This window comes from Propithecus coquereli, unplaced genomic scaffold (genome assembly GCF_000956105.1).
Source record: "Propithecus coquereli isolate 6110/MARCELLA unplaced genomic scaffold, Pcoq_1.0 Scaffold31, whole genome shotgun sequence".
Taxonomy (NCBI): domain Eukaryota; kingdom Metazoa; phylum Chordata; class Mammalia; order Primates; family Indriidae; genus Propithecus; species Propithecus coquereli.
In genome coordinates this window covers 838,031-860,861 of record NW_012148730.1, presented here as the reverse complement: position 1 = coordinate 860,861, position 22,831 = coordinate 838,031, and the positions used below count along the sequence as shown (strand labels likewise).

Here is a 22,831-nt window from a genome sequence, read left to right as displayed (position 1 = left end):
GGCTATCCATGCAGCTCTGAAAGCTTGTGGAGGGGACAATTGGTTCCCATTTTGTTTGTTTTAAAGAGGACATCAGGGCCGGGTGCGGTGGCTCACGCCTGTAATCCTAGCACTTTTGGAGGCCGAGGCGGGCGGATTGTTTGAGCTCAGGAGTTCAAGAACAGCCTGAGCAAGAGCGAGACCCTGTCTCTACTAAAAAAAAAAGAAAGAAATTAGCTGGACAACTAAAAATATATAGAAAAAAATTAACCGGGCATGGTGGCGCATGCCTGTAGTCCCAGCTACTCGGGAGGCTGAGGCAGGAGGATCACTTGAGCCCAGGAGTCTGAGGTTGCTGTGAGCTAGGCTGACGCCACGGCACTCACTCTAGCCAGGGCAACACAGTGAGACTCTGTCTCAAAAAAAAAAAAAAGAGGACATCAGGCCTTATTTCTAACTATTTACTGAAACCAGCAGTTTACATTTTTAAAATATCATCTCAAAAGAAAAACACATATACACACTAGTTATTTCCTAGCTGAGGGTTTTCAATAATAATAATGGTGACCACAGTTAATAATAATGTATTATGTATTTTAAAATTGCCTAAAGAATATTTAATGTCCTCCCCAAAATTAGTGAAGTGATGGATATGTTAATTAGCTGGGTTGAATCTTTCTACATTGTATACATAGTTCAAAACATCAAATTGTACCCTGTAAATATACACAATTATTTGTCAATTAAAAAGTAATAAAAAATTTCTTCATAAAACATCACACAAAAATAAAAAATGCAGCTCTAAAAAAAAATAATTCTCAGTCCTTTAGACACTTTGTAAACACTAGTCCAAGCTCCTATGGGCCAGGAAGTATTTTCTATTCTAAGGTTCAGTGCTATCACAGCATATAGAGTTTTTAGAGGCAAATCAGTGAAGTTAAGCAACCTACCCTCAAACCAATCTCTTTTTCTCTCTCATACACATCCTGTTCTCAGAAATGGAGGGAGAAAAGAAGAATGTTTCTCTTATCTTTTGCCCTGGACTGGAACTGCTAGTCTTTAAGTCTTAGTATGTTTATGTAGGAGGATGGGGATGGGAGCTTTCTGATTGCTGTTCATCTACCCATTCGTTCAATTTACTAACTCAACATATATTTATTAAGTAACCTACTGTGTGCTGGGCACTCAGTAAAGGAATATAATCTCTATCCCGTCAGTGGCTTCTCTCAAGTCTCTCAGGGTGTTTGAAGCTCATATGCTCTTTTCTTTAACAAGGGTGACAATTAAAAGAGTAAGAGCTGGTATGGAGAAGAGCAGGAGGTGACTGAGGTCGTCATTGAGGGGAGGCACAGAGGAGTGGATTTTCTCAAATCATGAAAGGTCCATTTTGTTTCCCCCATTTGTTGAGGCTTTTTCTGCATTAAGACCTAAGAGGGGCTGAAGATGGGACTTAGGGTTAACTGGCAGACTGCCTGCGCCCAAGACTGTATCTTGAGTACCAGTGACAATTCTAGAGCACAGTGTTTCAACCCCCAACACAGAAACTGAATCCTGGACTGGCTACCAAAGAGCCCTTGCCAGCCACTGGCTCCGAAGTTGGTTTTGGCTCTGAGCTAGATCTGTGTAAGTTGAGGCTCAGGCTCCTCGCTCAGCTCAGCAGCTTGTATTGATCTCGGGGCTCTTTTGTCTCCTCCTCCCCAGTAGAAGCCTCTCCCCCTCTCCCCCTCTCTCCCTCTGCCTGTCAGGCTCTTCCGCTTTCCTCTTCTGCTTCTAATGAATTGAAATCTCCAAAAGCCGCCACGTCTTTGGTAGTTTTACAAAACTGTCCTTGCTCTTTCTGCTTTTGCCCAGTCAAGGGTATCTATGCCTGAGGTCGGAGTGATGCTGTTAGTCCTGGTGATATGATTGCATAGCAACACAGAGCCGAGAGGGGAGGAGGAAAGAAGGAGAAGGAGGGCAGGGAGGTGGGAGAGACAGAGGGAGAGTGTGCATACAGCAGCTGTCGGCATCCCTGTCTCAGGGACTTCTTTGCTGATTCACAGAGGCAGCCCAGCCCCGGCTTCCCAGCTTCCAGCTGCCGCCTGCTTCTCAGACCTGACGGAATCAGAAGGTAGGCCATAGATAAATTATTTCCAAGCCTCGCCCTTGTTCAGCTGGCTGAGGGGAAATGACTGAAGGAGGGGAAGCTCCAGAGGTACTGAGAGAGAGAGAGAAAGAGAGAGAGAGAGTGTGTGTGTATGTATGTGAGAGAGAGAGCACGCGTGCCTGCCTGCCTGCCTGCATGTGCCTTTGGGGGGAAACTTGCATTAAAAAATGCTCACAATGAAGTATCCACTGCTTGGATTCATAAAAAAAGATGCCCGGGAATAGAAACTCAAGCTAATTTGGGTAAATATGATCTAAAAATGAATAAGAGGAAAGTCCACGGTTTGCTTCTTTGAGGAGAGGAGTATTTACTTATTTATTTTAGGTTCTCAATGACATGCTTTTTGTCCAAGGGTAGATTTCCTGGCAGGAGGGAAGGAAGGGTATGTGGAAAGCACTGGCTGAAAAGGGAGGAGAGAGGAAACACAGGACCTTGGAGCAGGTTCCCTGAACCAATGAGTATTCTGGCCAGCAGACAGGACACAGGAGTTCTTCCCAGAAGTAAACCAGGCTCTGACCTAAGAACCTGGGGCTGAAAGGCTCATCTAATCACTGCATTTACTTCCTGGCTCCCTTGTTTTCCCCGTTACATTTTCCCCCCTTGTCTCTCCTGGTTTCCTTTCTACCCCCAGTAATCAGGAGGCATCTCTCTACTTTTGAGAGGATAGCTTGGAGCAGTTTGAAATAGGGCTTACTTCTCCTGGAGTACAACACCCCATCTCCTTCTGCTCTCACTGCCTTTGCCAGCATCAGGCCAGGCACTCTAGCCTGGTAAGTGGGCCTGAGACAGTATGGGTAGTTAAGGTTTATCCTTCCTTTGGTAGGCAGGTCAAGCCAGGCCTCATGGTGTTGGGTCCAAGCAGGTGGCAGGGCTGGGGTGGGGTGGCGTGGGGTAAAGGAGAAGGGACGCCAGCAGCAGCTGCTGCCAGCTTCCATTGAGAGCATGGTTCATGCTGTCCGGAAAAGAATGTACTTTTATGTTTTCTTTTTGATTGTTCAAAAGAACAAAAGCCTTTAAAAAGCTCTATGTCTAGTTCATCTTAACTCCTGAATTTCCCAAAGGAATCCTTGTTTCTAGATTAAAGGCCCTCAGGTAAATCACCTTTTAAAAGGCCCTGTGGGAGCCACAAGACTCAGGAGGTTTGCCCTCTAAGGTTTGGGTGGGGAGAGTGTTCCAGAGAATCTCAGGGCTTTCTAAGGAAACCCCCCTGAAAAGGCAGTGGTGGAAATGGAAGTGTTAAGTGTCCTCTCCCTGAAAGAAGACTAATCCCTTCTTTTCCTGGGTGGACCTGCCCAGGGAAAGAAGGGATTAGTGGCCTCTGCCCTGTAGTCTTGCTTCCTGAAAACTAGCACTGGGGGATGAAGGCACATGGAAAGAGCTCCTCTTCCTGTGGGACTTGTACTTCCAGGCATTCAGCCCTAGCTAAGTAGCTCTGAGCTCCAGATCAGATCATCCTTCAACTCTGCCATCCTCTAGAGGATGGGAGCATGGCTTGAAGAAGCAAACTTAGCAAAGGCCCCAAGCCAGATAAGGACAGCATATCTGGGATGCCACCCTCCTAACCATAGATGCTCAGAAGTTTCTGATGTTGGATCTGTAGCAATGCCAACTAGGATGGGGTCTCATTAATGAAGCCTGAGATGATAACCTTCTAAACTTCTCAGGGATACTCACTCAGAGGAAACCCACTCGGTGGAAATTATACTATGAAACTACATTCCTCCCTTACAAAGGATTCTAAACATACATCAGCAACTAAAATAGCAAGTGAGATAAATCCTTCTAGGACAGCATTTACCAAACCAATGTTTTACAGAACACTGTTCTGAGAGAATGTTAATGTATTCTGTTTTAAAATAAAGGTTGAGTGTGTGTGCATGCATTCTATGGTCCAATAATTTTTTGGAAATGCTTCTTAACTGAATTCTCCTCTTGGAGAATCACAAGGTATATAAAGCATATTAAAGGCTCTGAGAAGTACTGCTGTAAATAAATCTATTTAATGTTGTTTAACTGAGTATATCCCAAACAGATTTGAGCAGGAAACACTTTTCTACATAGAAAACACTTTAGCATCTTACAGATGTGGTTTGGGGAATTGCCGCTAAAAAAAAAAAGAAAAGAAAAGAAAGAAAAAGAAGAAATAGGTACATGGATAAAACTTGTGAAATAATCTAGCCCAGCATTGCATTTTTAAACATGAAAAACCTAAGAGGTTAATCAAATTGTTCTCTTTCCCATAACTGATGTGTATCTGAGGTTTTCTCCTGATTCCCAGCCCACTGTACCCAACTACTGTTTCTCTAGCAAGTTCCCTCCTGTGAAACTTGTTTCAGGAAAATAAAGCAGATTTAAGGACTAATCCTTTAATTTTGAGTGCAATATTTGTATTTAATACATTTCTTTTAGTATTTTGTTATATATAAAAATTATCAACTTTCAGCATGGGATTTATTGCATTATTTTAAATAATTTGTTATTAAATATTTTGTATATTCAAAAAGGTATAAAGAATAACATAGTGAAAATCAGGGTACTCACTGCCCAGCTTAAGAAGGAAACATCACCAGTAGAGTTGAAACCCTCTGTCTATCCTCCTGTGATTAAAGCTCCTTCCCTCCCTCTGAAGTAACCACTATCCTGGATTTAGTGTTTATTATTCCCATGTATTTATTTATCCTTTTACAGCATGTGTATAGGTCTTTAAACAGCATATACTACTGCTTTATATTTTTCTCTTGTTCTTTTTTTTCTTTTTCTGATCACCTGACCTTAAATACTACTGCTTTAGATGTTTTAAAAGTTTATGTCAATAGTATATTACATGTATTCTTCTGCAACTTGTTTTTTCTATTCAATGTTATATTTGTCAAATGTATCCATGTTGTAACATGTGGCTCTAGTTCACTCATTTTTTTCACTATTGTATATCTATTTAATGAATACACCACCCTTTATCCATTCTACTGTTGACGGACATTTAGACTATTTTTAGTTCTGAGCTATCACAGTTAGGGCTATTCTGATCATTCTCTTGTAGATATTATTTGGTGACTATTTCTATTGGGTAGATATCTGGGATAGAATTGTCCCCTGCCCCCCAGGGTATGTGCATCGTTACCTTTGGGAGATATTGTCAAATTGCTCTCCAAAATGGTTTGCTAACTTACACTCCCTCCAGTAGTGTATAAAAGTTTTAGACTTATTGCCTTAATTGGCTGTTAGAATAAAATTCTCCCCCATGGGAATGCATCTCTGTTTTTTTCCAGTGGAAAATAAATTTTATTTTTCAAAATTGCTTGACAGCTAACTTCTCAGGAGTACATTTCCTTGTTTCCATTTGTAAACGAGGGGGTTGGTCTAGATCTCGTAGGTCCTTTTTAGCTTGACAGTCTGAGTTTCTATGATTTATTCATTAAATGAGGTACATCTGAAAAGGAACTTTGGTTTTTAGCTACATTGCAGGAATTATTTTAGGAGCATATAACAAAGTTTGGTACCAATGAAATGCGTGTTTCCTCTCTCTTACTGCCATGCTGTCAGGTAGAAAAGCAGTGCTGGTTGAGAGGGAGCGTGTCCTGCAGTGTTACCTTGGACTGGGGAGCCGAATCCATAGCCCATGGGAAGGGGCTTTCCTTCCCACTGCCCTGTTCTTTCTAGAACTTCTCCATCTTAGAAGTCTTCCCTAATTCTTGATTTTCTCTCCCAGGAATAATAAATGCTTGTTATATTTTAAAAAGGCAAAGAATATAAAGTAAAGAGGAGAAACCTCCTCACACAACTCTTCAGAAGTAGTATTGATGAACAAAAAAATGTCCAAGCTTTCTTACTACATATACGCACATATAGATTTTTTAAATGTTTTTACAAAATTGGAGTTATACCAGAAATACTATTCTGACACTTGTTTTCTTTTACCTAAAATATATATCTTTGACATCTGTTCAAATCAGTGCGTATAGATCTACCTCTTTCTTTTTAACGGCCACATAATATTCCATTGTGTGAATAGCTATCATAATAGATAACATTTGAGTATTTACTAAATGCCAGAAACTATGAATTAATTCTTTGCAATAAGGTTACGAGGTACGTCTTTGTTATCTCTGTTTTACAGATGAGGGGACTGAAACACAGTAAGGTTAGGGAGCTTGTCCAAATCTGTGCTGATAAGAGGCAAAGCCAGGATCCAAACTAGAATGTCCTAGCTCAGAGCCCCTGCTCTTAACAATCATGCTGTGCTGCCTCTCTGACATAGTCTACTCACCAGTCCCCTGTTGGTGGACATTTGAGTCAATTGCAGATTTTTGCCATTGCAAACAATATTGCAATTGACGTCCTTGTCCACTTCCTTAAGTGCTTCTGTAGCATAGGTTCCTAGACTCCTCCACTTTTTAGGTGGAAAGAGCTTATTCATTCATTCAAAAAATATTTATTAAGCTCTAGGCACTGAGGAAGCTCTGAGCTCAAACTAGGAGATTCGACCAGAATGTTACTTCTCAGATGCCCTAGCAAGGTCATTTAAGTGCTTTGCAGGGTTTGCCACCCTGGTGCTTCCCCAGACCCCAGACTCACTGCATCCTGTTTGTTCTTAATTGCTTGTGTCTTTGCCTGGGTAGTGGCATAACTGAGTCGATGCTTCAGCTCCTACTTGGTGGCCCATAGTCAAAAATCTCCACTTGCTAGGAGTCAGTGATTACAATGCCTCAGAGCCTGGGTTTTAGAATTTACAGAGACATAAAGTATAATGGTAAAGAACTTGTATTGTGGGATACAACTACCTGGGTACAAACCCCAGCTCCTCACCATGTGTTCTCAGAATGACTCTGTGCAAGTTACTTACTGCTTCCATGCTTCCATTTTCTTATCCACGCAATGAAGATAACAATATTATAGTGTTGTCATGAGGATTGAATGAGTTAATTATATAGACTGCTTAGTTAATATATATAAAACATGGAATGCAGTAAGTTTTAACCGTTATTACTTATTTGGCTGTGAAAAAGCTGCCATATCAATCTTTCCATAAAACAGTTGAAGACCTCTGTGGTGTTTTGGTGGAGAGTGGGGAAGGAGAGAGGAAGTAGCTGTTAATATTATCTTATTTATTTATTTTTTGAGAAACAGTCTCACTTCTGTCATCCTGGGTAGAGTGCCGTGGCATCATCATAGATCACTGCAACCTCAAACTCCTGAGCTCAAGCGATCCTCCTGCCTCAGCCTCTCGAGTAGCTGAGATTACTGGGACTACAGGCACGTGCCATGACACCTGGCTAATTTTTCTATTTTTAGTAGAGATGGGGTCTTGCTCTTGCTGAGGCTGGTTTTAAATTGCTGAGCTTAAGCAGTCCTCCCACTTTGGTCTCCCAGAGTGCTAGGATTGCAGGTGTGAGCCACCATGCCCAGCTAGTAGCTGTTATTAAATAGGTAATATGTTCACATGGTTCAAAATTCAAAAAGTACAAAATGATATTCAACAAAAAAATATCTCCTATTGGCAACATGGGGCTTTCGTGGCATGAGTAATACTTTTATTTCTTGACCTGGGCAGTAATTATATGGGGATTTTCTTTGTTATAATTTAATATACTTTACATACATGCTTTATGTGCTTTTTTGGTAAGTATATTTCTCATTTTTGAAAAGGGGGAAACTAGTGGAAAATCCCAAAGGAATGAAGGGAATTTACTCCCCTCTGTCTAGTAGCCACTCAGTTCCCTTCTCCAATGATAACAGGTTCTTTTGTATACTTCCAAAGATATTTTGTTGCATATACAAGCACATATTTTAAATGTAGACTACATTTGTAGTCTACAAATGTAGACTAACCACCTTGATTTTTTTGGGGGGGGGATTGCTTTCTTTCTTTTTAAATTTCAAAGTGTTATGGGGGTACACATGTTTTTGGTTACGCAGATCACTTCTATAATGCTCGAGTCGGGGTTAGAAGTGCCCGTCACCCAGATAGTGTTCATTGTACCCATTAGGTAGGTTTTTGCTCATCCTCTCTTCCTCGCTCCCCCTGCTTGATTTCCTTTTAAGATTTACTTCCCTCTATGCACATGTGTGCTCATCAGTTAGTTCCAATTTAGTACCACCTTGATGGTTTTTCTTTTTTCTTTTTACTTAAAATACATCTTAAGAGATCATTCCACATCGGCACATAAAGAGTTCTTAATTCTTTTTTAAATAGTTGCATAGAATTCTGTTGTATAGATACACCATTATTTCACTAGTCCCCTAGTAATGGATATTTAAGTTGCTTGCAATTTTTTGCCACTTCAAGCCTTGCTTCAACTGCTAACATTATATGTACATCATTTCACATTATTTCGCCCAAATGTAAGTAGCATAGGTTCCTAGTTCCAGTTTCGGGGTGCCTAGCACTGTGTTAAAAATGTGTGGAATATAAATAAATACTGGGCACGGACCTTGTCCTCCATGAGCCAACAATCTTGCTTTCATGCTGGAATCCTGATATCTTCCACATTGTTTTTAAAGCTTTTTATCTCTGCCCAAGAGAAACAATGTCTTCCCCCAAATCCTCCAGGAAGGGCATGTATATGGCTTCTAGAACCAGGAAAAGAGTATTCCTCGTGGCAAAACCCCACAGCTTAGCTGGATCCCTAGGGGAGAGCACGGAAGAGTTATTTCTACCCAAAAAGCATCCTCCACACTACTCCATGTGTCCAAATCTTCCCTCTCACCTTAGCTCAAAAGCATCTCTTGCATAAATACATCCTAAATCCCTCCAAATAGAAGTGAACACTTCCTCCTCTGTGACTTCTTTTTTTTTTTTAAAGCCAGTCAAATTTAGCAGTGGGGGGTTGAATACCAACTTTAATGACACTAATGTTAATAAGTTCTGATAACCCACTACCATCGGACCAGCCCTCTGTGACTTCTTATAGCATGATTTCTGTGTCCCACTGTCTTAGTCTGTTTTCTGTTGCTTATAACAGAATGCCTGAAACTGGATAATTTATAAGAAGAGGAATTTATTTATTATAGTTATGGAAACTGAAAAGATCAAGGAGCCACATCTGGTGGGAGCCTTCTCGTTGGTAGAAACTCTCTGAATAGTCCTGTGGCAGTGCAGGGTATGACACAGCGAGGGGGCTGAGCATGCTAACATACTAGCTCAGGTCTCTTTTCCTCCTCTTAGCCAGCCACCCATTCCCCTCACATGATAGCCCATTAATCCATTAATTTATGAATGGATTAATCCATTCATGAGGGCAGAACGCTCATGAACCAGTCACCTCTTAAAGGCCCCACCTCTCAATACTATCACACTGGGGATTAAATTTCAACAGGAGTTTTGGAGGGGACAAATATTCAAACCACAATACTCAAGTAGGCTATGAATCATTTTCTCCCTTAAATTATATTTTTTGTTATATATCTTATTTCCTACATTTGACCAGTTGGGGACCAAGTCTGATTCATCTCCAATCCTTCATATCCTCTGCAAATTAAAAGGAGGAATTGGAAAAGAATCAGTATGTGCAGGTGGTGATTTGGGGCAGGATAGACATAGAGAGGCAGAAAAATCTTTGTGTATAATAAAGACTGCTAGCCCAGGAATGAGGAGGCTCGGGTTCACTTGTGCCTCAGCACCTTCATCTGTTGTTTTTTTTTTTTATTTCAATAGATTTAGGGGTACAAATGGGCTTTTGTTACATAGATGAATTGTATAATGGTGAAGCCTGGGCTTTTATTGTACCCATCACCCATATAGTGTACATTGTGCCTGATGGGTTATTTTTTCATCTCTCACCCCCCTCCTACCCACCCTTCCCCTTTTTGAGTCTCCAAGGTCCATTATACCACTCTGTACATCCCTGTATACCCTTAGCTTGGCTCTCAATTATAAGTGAAAACGTGGTGTTTAGTTTTCCATTCCTGAGTTACTTCAGTTAGGATAATGGCCTCTAGTTCTATCCAAGTTGCTACAAAAGACATAATTTCATTCTTTGTTATGGCTGAGTAGTATTCCATGGTGTATATGTGCGTGCATGTGTGTGTGTGTGTGTGTGTGTGTGTGTGTGTATACACTCATCGATTGGTGGGCACTTAGGCTGATTCCATGTCTTCACAATTGTGAATTAACAGTGCCTTCATCTGTTATATGGGATCATAATTCTGGCTGGGATAACCTTACCAGGTTGTGGTGAGGATTATGAAAGATAGCACAACAGACTACAAAAGCATGCTATACAAATACAAGGAATGATAGTGTTTTGAAGCATGGCAACTCTTAAATATTAACATTTGACAGATTAGCAAACCAAGGCCTGGAGAGGTGAAATCACTTGAGGTCACAGTCAGGGGCAAAGTCTGAAAATAGCAGAGGATAGTCATGCTAGGACCAGAAGGAGCTTATTCCTTTTCTGTTTGTGTCAGGATTAGAAGGTCTGAATTCTCTGACTTCCTGGGTTTTTCTTAGTTTTGTGAAGCATTGACCTGGCATCAGGTCAGTAGAGGAATAAGAAGGAAGGAAGTTAATCTGGAGAGAAGTGAATCTCAAGAGAGGAAAAAAGGGAGAATTCATGAAAGAAGAAATACAAATGGCTGCTAAAAATGTGGGGGGAAAGCTAAATATCTCTACTATTTAAGGAAATGCAAAATAATCCTCTAGATGCCATTTTAACTCACAAAGTTGGCAAATAACAATACAGGATGGGCATATTTGAAACTCGGACTTAGTGGGGGAGGGAGGCGGGGGGGGCAAGGGCAACATACATAACCTAAACATCTGTACCCCCATAATATGCAGAAATAAATAAAAAAAAAACAATACACACTTTTGGCAAGTGTGCTTGGAAACTGGCACTTCTCATATATTGCTGGTGATAGTCTAAAGTGATATAACTTTTTCTAGAGCAATTTAGAAATATGTGTCATATGCCTGAAATTGGTTCCATACCCTCTGATCCAGAAATTCCCTCTTCTAGCCAATTATTCTAAGGAAAGAATCGCAAATATGCACAAGGATGTTCATTGCAGTTTGATATATAAAATGGAAGAACCGTAAATATATGTCTAACTGTTAAAATAAATTATGGTATATCCATTCAGTGGAATACTATACAACAGCTATTATACTTAGCACTTATTGAGTCATGTACTTTTACCAGACACTGTGCTAAGTTATTTGAGTACGTTATTCATTTTAATCATTAGAATAATTCTATGAGGACACTGTGGCTCAGAGAGATTAACTTGTCCCAGGCCACACTGCTAATAGGTTGAAGAGTGTGGATTTGACTCTAGGTTTGTCTGACACCAGAGTCCATAGCCTCAACCACAGTGCTGTACCACCAGTGCAGCTGGTAGAAATCATGTTTTAGAGGAATAGCTAATGACATTCTAAAATAACTGTGATATAATGGCAAGTACAAAAAGCAGGATACAAAATGATACATAGCATATGATGACAATTTTCTTTTAAAAGTAAGTATATATTTTTTTCATAGAAAAACTATAAGGCTTCACACCTGTTAGTAATGGTTATCTCTGGGTGGTAATAGTACAGATTATTTTTATTTTCATCCTTATGATTTTTTGTATTTCCCAGTTTTTCTATAAAGAACATGAATTGCTTGTGTAATCAGCAAAAATAAAAATGTTAACATAAAAAGAGGTCTGAAAGCAAGCCTTTTGTAGCCTTTATGCTTATAACATGTCCATAGTAATACTTTATTTTTTATCTGAGTGACTAATTCTTTTATGGTGTCTGATCACAGAGGAGCCATCTTTTCAGCTATTCTTTGGGGAATCTCTGGGGATGAGGAGCTATGTAGCTGTGTAATCTCTAGGGACTTTGACTATAACAAAATGTCCTTCAAACCACAAACTCTTGCACCATTGTGACCTATAATAGTCCCCAATTTTTGGACCATGTACCTCTGAGGAGGAGAGAAGGGTACTTAATGCAGAGTCCACGGATCTTTAAATGTATAAATGTTTTTCTCACTCCGTAAGTTCTAAAAGTACAGCTACTATTGTGGGTGTGAGTGGGTGAAGTGAATATTTTTTAATCTTAAGAAAGGGCCCTTATACCTAAAATGTTGTGAACCACTGGAATAGAGTCTTAAAATGGTGGCTATTTAATCATCAGCATCAGGAAGCAAAGATGCTCAGTTTCTGCCCTTTGGATCAGGGTTTGCATGTATTTGCCCAGCACTGAAAGAGATCACCTTTATCATTTGCAAAGCATAGTCTTTGCCACCCATTCTCATCACATTTGTGTACATTCAATGTTAATTGGTTTATACATCTAAAATTTTTGCTCATATCTCTCCTTTCTAAGCTTAGCTCCTAACATCTAAAGCCGAATATGTCTCAAACATAGCTTATTATGTAACACTGCTCTCACCCCCTACCACACCAAATTTATTCTTTCTCCTTTCTTTCCTTTCTTGCTGTTGGCAACATTATCTACCCAGCTCCCAAATTAGAAACTTTTGACTCCTTCATTTCCCTCCCCCTTCACATCCAATTGATCACCAAGCCCAATATATTAATATTTTACCTCTTCAGTGTACCTCAAAACCATGCTGTCTGCTCCATCCTCACTGCAACTGCCTGCCTATGATAACAGCTTCTCAATGGGTTCTTCCCCTGGGAGAATCACTCCACAAGGCAGGCAGAAGGCTCTTTCTAAAATGCAAATCTGGTCATGTCACTCCCTTACTTAAAATCTTCAGTGCTTCCCTACTATCTACAAGATAAAGCCTAGAACCCTTGCTTATCATTCAAGGCATGGCCAAATCTGGCCACAGCCTCATTTTCCAGCCTCATCTCCTGCTACTCCCAACAAGGCACCTACCTTGTACTCTGGTCATGCCAAACACATTTTATTTTTATTTTCGTGCTGTTTGGAATGTTCTTTTTTGTTTTATCTTCTCTGCTTGATGACAATCCTATTTCTCTTTCATGACTCACTTCAAGCACATTTCCTCTAGGGACACTTTTCTTGACATGACCAGATGGAACTCACCTTTCCCTCATCTGTCTCTTTACTCTAGCCTGTAAACACTTCTATTATTAATGCAAATAATTCTTTATGGCTTTTATTTTCCTCATGTTTGTTCTTTCTGTATATGAACTGCTCAGGGGCAGGCCCCATGTCTTTTTCACCTCTATCCCTTTTAAACTGTAGTCATACTGAACTCACTGTTCTCTGAACACACTATGCCTTTTTGTGACGTCCACCTTTGCACAGGTGGGTTGGTCTGCCCAGAATGCCCTTCGCCCTTTCTCAGCTTCTCTGCATAGGCAAACAGCTACTCATTCTTTGAGACTCATCTCAAATGCAGTCTTTCTGAAATCTGTGCACATTCTCAGGTAGAGTTAGCTGTTCCCCTACTCTGTACTCCCCTAGCCTTTTGGTCAAATCTTGATTATAGCATTTATCACGTAAGCATTTTACTTATCAGCTTACATGACTGCCTCCCCTATCCATCACTCCCACCTCCAGGTTGTGAAGTCTCAGATAGCAATTCATCTTTGTGTCTTTAGCACAAAGCACTATAGGTAAACAATAAATACTTCCTCGATCAATAATTAAATAAAGTCTTTTATGGTACATGGTGGCCTGGGTAGGTCAGTAAGCTTTGATAGTTATTTGCATAATTAATCAAGGCACCTCTGGGTAGACGCTGGATTCATAGGCCTTTTCTAGGTCTTGATTCTAAATCTCTCCTTGATACTCTTCCAGGTGCTTAATGCTCAACAGTTGGTGCACTGCCCATCCTCACCCCCCATGAGCCTTGGTTCTGATGCAACCTATGGTCATGCAGGGATGCCCTTATACCTTCCCACGATGTCATGAGTGGCGGGCAACTGACCAGTTCCATCACAGCAGTAGCCTCCGAAGCACCTGCCCCCAGCCTCAGGTAAGATTCTGATAGTAAAAGAAAGACCTGTAGAGAAATAGTGGACGAGGGATCTGTGTGTCCTTGGGGTGCCCATGCTTCCTAAGGCTCAGGGGCACTCTCCGTATACATGAAACAACTTGGAGAGTGTGGGGCATCCTTCAGGCCCATCACTTATCACTCACAAGGCCTTTTATGGGGAGCACAGGGCAAGGAAGGGCGTTGGGCTGGACAAGCCAAAGGGTCCACTGTGGCGGAGGGAGGCTGGTTCCATGTTAACTTTCTAAGGGTTACAGGTCTGGGAAGGTCCTAGAAGAGTGTGACCTTTTAGGGCATGGCCTAGGTAGGACAAGGCATTACCTTCCCTTGGTGTGGCTTCTCTTTGGCATACCTCACATATTCTGCATGTATCTCTCTCCTGTCACCGGCTCTTCCTCTAAGTCCCTAATCTTCCTCGCAGCTCCTAGCTCAGCCCCACTTAGAATTCCCTGAGCTTCCTTACCTGCCTTTCCTCTCTCTCTCTTCTCCCCTAGGAGTTCTGTGGCGGTGGTGTGTGTCTGCCTGTGTATGTAGGTAGACGGGTAGAGGATGTGTGAGAAACAGTAATCTAGAGAGGGCATCCCCCTTTCCTGACAATGAGGGAGTTCCAGAGAAAGTTGACTGGAGAAGGGAGACACATAAGCATATTTTGGGTTGTACTGCAATGCTTTGGGGTCCAGAGGCTATGGGGGTGTAAGAAGTACTATGTCTCTTGAAGTTTCACAGATAGGCTGCAGTGCTGACTCACTACTAGGGGAGCAGACAGCAGCTGAATATACAGGGGGGAGGTAGACAGGGAGAAAGGCAGTTGGGATGGAGAATGTGGGTGCTGGGGAGCTTGTTTTGGGGAGAATAATGAGGGAAAGTCACGGTCCAGGCAGACATGAGGGTCAGGTCCTCCTGAGCTATTTTCCCACATCCAGCCAGAGAGAATTGCTGCCTCTCATGTATTCTTGAAGCCAGGATCAACTTCAAGTCTCCCATTAACCTATTCCTTGCCCAGAGGAGGACTTTCACAGGGTCAAGGGATTTAAAAGCCTGAGTCCTTGCAAAAGGCTTGCGCCCTGCTCATTGTCCACTCCCTCCAAGCTTTACCACCTAGGCAGGGGGACCTGAGGACCTCATTTTATTATTATGAATGGTATGAACCAACTGCTCTCTTCTGCTATGGTTCAGTTTCTTTTCCTTCCCTGTAGCCTTTGTTTCAAACGTTCAAGGGATGAGTAGAGAGCCCCTCAGTGAGAGCAGTGTGAGAAACAAATATCTTGACCACAAAAGCCAGAAGTAGAAGGCAACTGACTGGGAGAGGGAAAGAAAGCAATTACTATGTTTTTTTGTTTGGGGTTTTTTTTTTTTTTGAGACAAGGTCTCACTCTGTCACCTGGGCTAGAGTGCAGTGGTGTCATCATAGCTCACTACAATCTCAAACTCCTGGGTTCAAGTGATCCTCCTGCCTCAGCCTCCTGACTATAGACATGCACCACCATGCCCAGCTAATTTTTTCTGTTTTTTTTTTTTTTTGCTTTTTTTTTTTTTTTTTTTTTTTTTTTTTTTTTTTGCATTTTTTGTTTTTGTTTTTTGTTTTTTTTTTTTTGTAGAGATAGGGGCCTTGCTTTTGCTCAGGCTAGTCTCAAACTCCTGGCCTCAAATGATCCTCCTGCCTTGGCCTCCCAAAGTGCTAGGATTACAGACATGAGCCACTGTGCCCAGCTAATTTTTCCTACTTTTGATAGAGGCTAATTTTGTCCATTTTTGGTAGGGACAGGGTCTCACACTTGCTCAGGCTGGTCTCGAACTCCTGGCCTCAAGTGATCCTCCTGCCTCGGCCTCCCAAAGTGCTAGGATTACAGACACGAGCCACCACACCCAGCCAGTTGCTATTTGTTATTTACCTATTATGTTCCTGGCTGTGCTAGGTGGGACTTGAGAGTATGTGGGGGAACTAGGAGAGGAAGAACAGGGAGATGGAGAATAGTACAGGAGCCAGGTGGGGGTTTAGGAACCTAAGAAGAAGGCTGGAGGGAATGAAAGGCTAATGTGGGTGGAGCCCAGCTCATCCTGGGTGCTTCCCCCAGAGCCAGGACAGCTTGGTTGTGGCTGGGTCAAAAGGGACCATTTCTAACTCTGGGACGTTCCCAGTCCAGAGGACTCTGAGACTGGCTTGAGCCCAATTATCCCAGCACAAGTGAAGCTGTGGCCCTGAGCTATAGCCACTCCCTGCTCTTGGCCTACCGTCCCCTGCCATTCCCCAGCCACCCCAGTTGGCTCCGCCCCAGACCCCCAGAAAGGGTCAGGCAGCTGTTCCAACTATTCCTGTAGGTGGGCCTCAGCATGGAAACAATGTGGAACTGTGGAAAGCCCAGAAGACTCTGTGGGAGATAAATGAGGATGGGAACAGAACCCTTTTTGGTAAAAACGAAGTGTTTTCTCTCAGTACTGAGGGGTGGGGGCCGAGCTTGGGAATGTTAACCTTTCCCCAGGCGAGTTTTCTAGAGAAGGAGAAGAGTGGCCACTTCTAGGCGGGGCCCTGCCCCTTGGGCCAGTGGCTTATAGGAAGGGGCTTTCCCCAGCCCCCACCCAGGGTAGCACAGGCGGACATGAGAGCCTCCCTGGCACTGGCTCCCTATGTGGAGCTGCTGGGTTCCTGCGTTCCCTCTCCTTCCCCTGCAGAGGTCCAAGGGGATGCCCATAGACCATCAATTTCCCTCTGGCCTCAGGGTGCATCGAGAAGTCTGAGGGCTATGGCTCTGCCTCCACTCCTCTCTGTGCCTCTCAAAGGCAGGGTTGAGCACCCCCTCATTTTCATAGTGGGCTCCAGTGAATCTCCTGGGCCCTGCACTCATCTGAGGATAATAAAATTCAGACAGATTCTGCTGCCCTGGCTTCCTGATGCTGCTATCCCATAGCTCTCTCCTCAGGTGTGCCACACATATTTAGGAAGCTTACTTAGTTGAGGACTAGGCTTATTTCCAAAGCCCATCCTCCTGCCAGACCTTGGGGAAATTGCTTACCAGAAGTTTATCACCGAAGTGGTCGATCCTTTCCTCCACCTCAGGGAAAGGGTGGGCCTAGAGGCAGAGTGAGCTCTTTGTGTCTTCCGTGAAAAGGGAAAATAAATCAACAGAAGCTACCCTCTGCACGCCCCTCCTCAGCACGGTGGAATGCCCAGTCCCACTCCCGCCATCCCTGCCAGCCTGGGAAAGCCATCCTGGCCCTTGTGGCAGGCCCAGTTGGGAGTGAGCCGAAATTCCCCAGGGACAAAGCTCTGATTCACCCGCCAGGCCCTGACATAGCCGCCCCCTCCAGATTCCTGGGGGGTCAGTAAACAAACAGGGTGACAGCCCCTGCCTCTTGGCCTGGCTCAGCTCCACCTGCCTCACAAGCGGGCTTGCTTAGAGCGTGTCAGGGCTCTGCCTGCCTGCGGCTCACCAGGCACTCACTGGGTCTGGATTCCTGCTGAGGGATAATCATGGAGCTGCCCGATCCTGCCACCGACTCCCCAGGCAGCACAGGTAGGGTCAGTGCATGGGGCTGCAGGAGTTCTGAGCTGCGCCCCCTCACTTCCCCTTCACAGTGTGGCTGTGACCTGTGGTTTTAATGGGATGATGGATTTCCTAATTGCCTGGAGAGTCTTGTGTGGGGAGGAAGTGTGGTTTGGCGGGGAGGGGAGTTTCAGCCACTAACTAGCAGGGCTGTTTTCTTTCCAAATGAAGGCAAGTGGGCAGGTAGGCAGGCAGGCCGCTGTGTAGGTCTACCTAGGCCAGGGCGGAGCAGCCCAGGCTGAGACTTCCTCCTCTAATTCCCCATCCTTCCACCCTCTCCTTCCCCCATGCTGTAGGTAGCTACCTTCCTTAGGGCCATTTGCATAACCACCATTCCCCTAAACCCCACAATTCCCCCATAGGACCTTACCACTGCCCAGGAGAGCAAGTGATGGGCTCTGAGCCTGAGGGCCCAAGACTAGATTTTGGCAGGCCCCATGGCTTGACCTCTTGGCTGTTGACTCTGGTCAGAGCCCTTTGTTCATCTTCGCGAACAGGGCTCTTTAGGACTGTGTCCAGGCTTCCTGACTGTGGCGGGAAGTGCAGGTGGGGAAGCGGGGCAGGAGACATCAAGGCTGAAGCCCATTTGGGAAGTAGGACACCTACTACTGATAGTTCTCTCCGGCCAGACTACTTCCTCTCTGAATCTTTATGAGGCAGCCTCTCAGCTTTCTTTTATAGAACATTGGGTAAACTATGAGACCCTGAAGTATGAGCCTACAGCTCACCTGGAATGCTATAGTTGCCCAGCGTTTGGGCAGTTCTGAGCAGTTTCTTACCTAATGCGAGTACTTCCAGGCCCCCATCTAGGCAGTGGTCCTGGCAGAATTCATGATACTAAGAGTAATAATAATAGTAGGCAGCCGTTCTGTGTGACTGACAATGAATGGAGTCTTTTTTCATCTCGCCCCCGAACACACACACATACACACAGAATAGGACTTCTGAACTCTGGAACCAGCCTTTCTTTCCCCTTGTTCACACTTGTCTCACCCTTGGCTTGGTGCAGACCAGGGTGTGGCTCACTCTGGGAATCATGGGATGTCTGTGTTTCTGTCCAGGTTAGAGCTGCTGTCACCACCCCTGCACCTCCTCAGGATGGTGCTGGGGTTCCCTGCCTAAGCCTAAAGCTGTTGAACGGGTCTGTTGGTGCTGCTGGACCCCTAGAACCACCAGCCATGAATCTGTGTTGGAATGAAATCAAAAAGAAGTCTCACAACCTCCGGTAAGGCCTGACCCCTAGAAACAGGTGCCTTAGGGAATTGTCTTGGACAGTATTGGGCTCCTTTTGCTACTGCAGCTTGTCATTCTCCTCTCAGCCTATGTGTCCCCCTTTCTTTAGCCTCACCACCCACTTCTCCCTTTCCTACTCTGGCACTTGGGAACCCTGTGTTAGAAGTCAGGAGATTTGGATTTGAGCTTCAGGTTTAAGTAGTTGTATCACCTTGGATAAGTTGTTTGAGTTCTCAGAATTTTAGCTTCCATTTTTTTTTTTAAAGAAGAAAAATGAGTAGAGGAATAATACTTGTCCTGACTACCTCACAGTGTGGTCACAACAATTCAATTAAGATGTGGAAATGGGCCGGGCACGGTGGCTCACGCCTGTAATCCTAGCACTCTGGGAGGCCGAGGCAGGCGGATAGTTTGAGGTCAGGAGTTCGAGACCAGCCTGAGCAAGAGCGAGACCCCATCTCTACTAAAAAAAAATAGAAAGAAATTATCTGGACAACTAAAAATATATAGAAAAAATTAGCCGGGCGTGGTGGCACATGCCTGTAGTCCCAGCTGCTCGGGAGGCTGAGGCAGGAGGATCGCTTGAGCCCAGGAGTTTGAGGTTGCTGTGAGCTAGGCTAACGCCACGGCACTCACTCTAGCCAGGGCAACAGAGTGAGACTTTGTCTCAAAAAAAAAAAAAAAAAAAAGATGTGGAAATGCTTTCTAAACTTAAAAGTGCTGATGTGCAAATGAAGGAAACGATTGCTCCCTCCTCCTCTTCCTCTCATAGTTGTCCTCCATCTTTGTAGGTCTCATCCGTTTGTTTTCCCATCCTTTCATGCCCTCCACTCCCATCCACGAGTTATGAGCCCACCCATTCCTCCCCAGAGTAAGGGCCACTCACTAAGAGCTTGAAGGCAATTTCTATCTCAGTTGTTCTCTTTCCCCTACCCCTCTGTGTATGTTTTTGTCTCCACACCCTATCACCAAAGCCCAAATTCATGATGGGCTCTGGTGGGGGGCGAAGCAGTGTGGAGAAGTTGAAAGAATGTAGGCTCAGGAGTCAGAAAAACCTAGGTTAAAATCATAGCTCTAACAGAGACTTTAACTGTGTGACCTTTGGCAAACTACTTAACCTCTCTGGGGAATAGTAATGCCTGCCCCTTAAGGTTGTTATGAGAATTAGTTGAAACAATAATTTAGGTGAAGGGCTTGGTAGTAGGGAGGCAATGAATAAAGATAGTTATTATTGTCAGCTAAGGGGAATGGGCTCGATGGCTGCACACAGCCTTGGCCAGCCTCCAGCTTCCTATCATTTGGGCCTCAGCTAATGGTTCATTTAGAGGGCAGGAGGAAGCAGACAGAGATGATTATATACAGTAGAGATTTTTCTGCTTCTATATCTCAAACCTCTAGCCAATGTTTCTGTCATCCTTTGGGTCCCTTCACTGTTTATATTTGTATGCACCCTTGCACATGTGCGTGCCCACATTCAACCACCCAACTTGCCCTTTCTTCTCACTGCATCCTCTCCTGCTCACAGGGTAGGCTCAGAGGAGCCTCTGTGTTGAGCACTTTGGCAGGACTTGAATTTTGCCAGGGCAAGAAGGAAACCAGATGGCTGTCACCCTTAATGCCCTTGATCAGTGTCTGATCTTCTCTGATCTGATGCTTGGCATGCAACTGCAGTAACTAAGGGTCCACAAAGTGGCATTTTAAGCCTTTCAAGTTTGGAATGCCTCCCCACTCATGGTTCTACCCATTGGTTTTAGTACTGTACTCCATGTGGAGGTGCTTTGGGAGTCTCTGTGGGTGGGCAAGAGGGAGGGCTCCAGGCCTTCTCCCACTTCAGCTAGAGAAGTTCCTTTTGAATCTGTTTACTATATTAAGGTTCCATATAAGTATTGTTTGGGGAAAACAATGTTTTGCCACTTAAAAAGATTTAACATCACTGATCTTACCCATTGTGTGCAGCGCTCGCCTAGAGGCCTTCTCAGACCACAGTGGAAAGCTTCAGCTCCCTCTTCAAGAGATTATTGACTGGCTCAGCCAAAAGGATGAGGAGTTGTCAGCTCAGCTGCCCCTGCAAGGGGATGTGGCCCTGGTGCAACAGGAGAAGGAGACACATGCGGTAGGTTAGAATCCTGGATGCTGTGGTGTGTATCCTCTCAGCTGGGAAGGAATCCCTTCTATAATACCCCCACAGACAGACAGCCAGCTCTGCATAGACACCTTAAGTAATAAAGGGCTGTATGCAATCCTCCTGGTCTATGAATAGCATGCCATGGACTAAATCAAATCTTTCCTTTCTATCACTCCCATCAAATTTTGGCCTCCCTTAAAACTCTGCCCTGATTTTTAATGGGGGACATGGGGAAATTAACATAATATAATGCTAAATGAAAGAAACATAGTATACAAAACTATGTGCAGGTGGATCACAAGTATATAAAAATGCATATAGATGTGTGTGCATATATATACACACATAACAACATAGGAAGGGATATTAACAAAATATTAACAATGGTTAATTTTAGATAATAAAATTGGAATTCTTTTTAATTTTCTTCTTCATACCTTTCTGAAATTCCTAATATTTCTAAGACGTATATTACCTCTATAGTTATAAAATAACAATATTTCTTAAAAACAAGTAGAGAATAGAATACAATATGGTAAGAAAATAAACTATAACTGTGTGCCATGGCATGGATGAATCTTACAAACAGTATGTTAAGTGAAAAAAATATATATACAAAAGAAGTATATACTGTATGATTCCATTCATATAGAGTTCAAAATTAGGCAAAACTAAGCCAGGCACAGTGGTGCATACCTGTAGTCCCAGCTACTCAGGAGGTTGAGATAGGAGGATCACTTGAGCCCAGGAGTTCAATTCTAGCGCGGGCAACATAATGAGACCTTAAAAAAAAATAGGCTGCATTTGGGTGAGGCAAAGACATAAAGTGTAACTATAATGTTTGTACCCTCACAAAACCCTGGAATAATAAATAAATAAAAAAAAATAGGCAAAACCAATCGGTGATTTTACATGTCAGGATCATGGTCACCTCTGAGGGGGAAGGATGGAACAGTGACTAGGAGGGGCCACCAGGGGGCCATCTGAGATGGTGGTAGAGTTCTGTTTCTTGATCTCAGTACTGGTTACATAGAGCTGTACACTTTTGATTTGTGTACTCTGTGTATATTTCAATGAAAGATTTAATTAAAATTTTGATATAAATCCTGCCCACCCTGGTTTGATTTCCCTAAGTCCCTTACAAAGGACTTTCTGATCTTTCAGAAAGGCAAGATCCCCACATTTCTCTCTACCCTATGGCATAGACAGACCCATTTCATGCTAAATAGACCTTTCAGTGTCAGAGTTATTCTTCTGCCTATAAGAAGGACTGCATGTCTTTTTGTCTGGGTAGCCTAAAGATACCTAATAATGCCAAAGGATCAAGTCACATTGAGGAGAAGAAAAGTTGTCAATTGAAGGATAGAATTTAAAGCAATTGAAAGACTTTTCCCCCCTGTTAACCATACTGCTAAATCTCGCAGGCCTTTATGGAAGAAGTCAAGTCTCGGGGCCCCTATATATACTCTGTACTGGAGTCGGCTCAGGCCTTCCTGTCCCAGCACCCATTTGAGGAATTAGAGGAACCTCATTCCGAGAGCAAAGGTAGGTAGTCTTCTGCTCTTCCACCTTCTTCTTAAACTATGTACTGCTAAACAAACACCCTCCTAACCCTCCCCAAACTCATATTCTCAGCTGTTATCTAGGAGGATAGTTTCTCCTAGGAGTCAGTCCAGAGTTGGAAGGGAGCAAGATTCATAGTTTAGGAAAAAGCAAAGAGAACAGAGCCTGGAGCAGGGGTCACCACTGTGTGGCCCAAAGCTATATGTGGCTGTCTGGAGCATCACATGCGGCCTTTTAATGAGACATGAAAAAGAAAAAAAAAAAAAACGGTCAAATGAATTGAGCTAACTCAGTGAATAAAAGTAGCAGTATGTCATTTAAA

General features: G+C 43.3%; 1 protein-coding gene across 2 annotated transcripts in view; it reads left to right on the top strand.

Annotated features, from left to right (window-relative positions):
- Positions 1-1,889: 1,889 nt before the first annotated feature.
- DRP2 (dystrophin related protein 2) overlaps positions 1,890-22,831 on the top strand; it is a 44,412-nt gene continuing 23,470 nt past the window's right edge. The window contains exons 1-4 of one of the 2 annotated variants that reach the window (XM_012650048.1): positions 1,890-2,089; positions 18,650-18,813; positions 20,778-20,934; positions 22,371-22,491. In XM_012650048.1, coding sequence (XP_012505502.1) covers positions 18,767-18,813; positions 20,778-20,934; positions 22,371-22,491 — 325 coding nt within the window. In that variant the 5' untranslated portion in view covers positions 1,890-2,089; positions 18,650-18,766. Of the gene's footprint in view, positions 2,090-13,911; positions 14,029-18,649; positions 18,814-20,777; positions 20,935-22,370; positions 22,492-22,831 lie in introns of those variants that run through there. The other variant, XM_012650047.1, reaches the window with a different exon arrangement.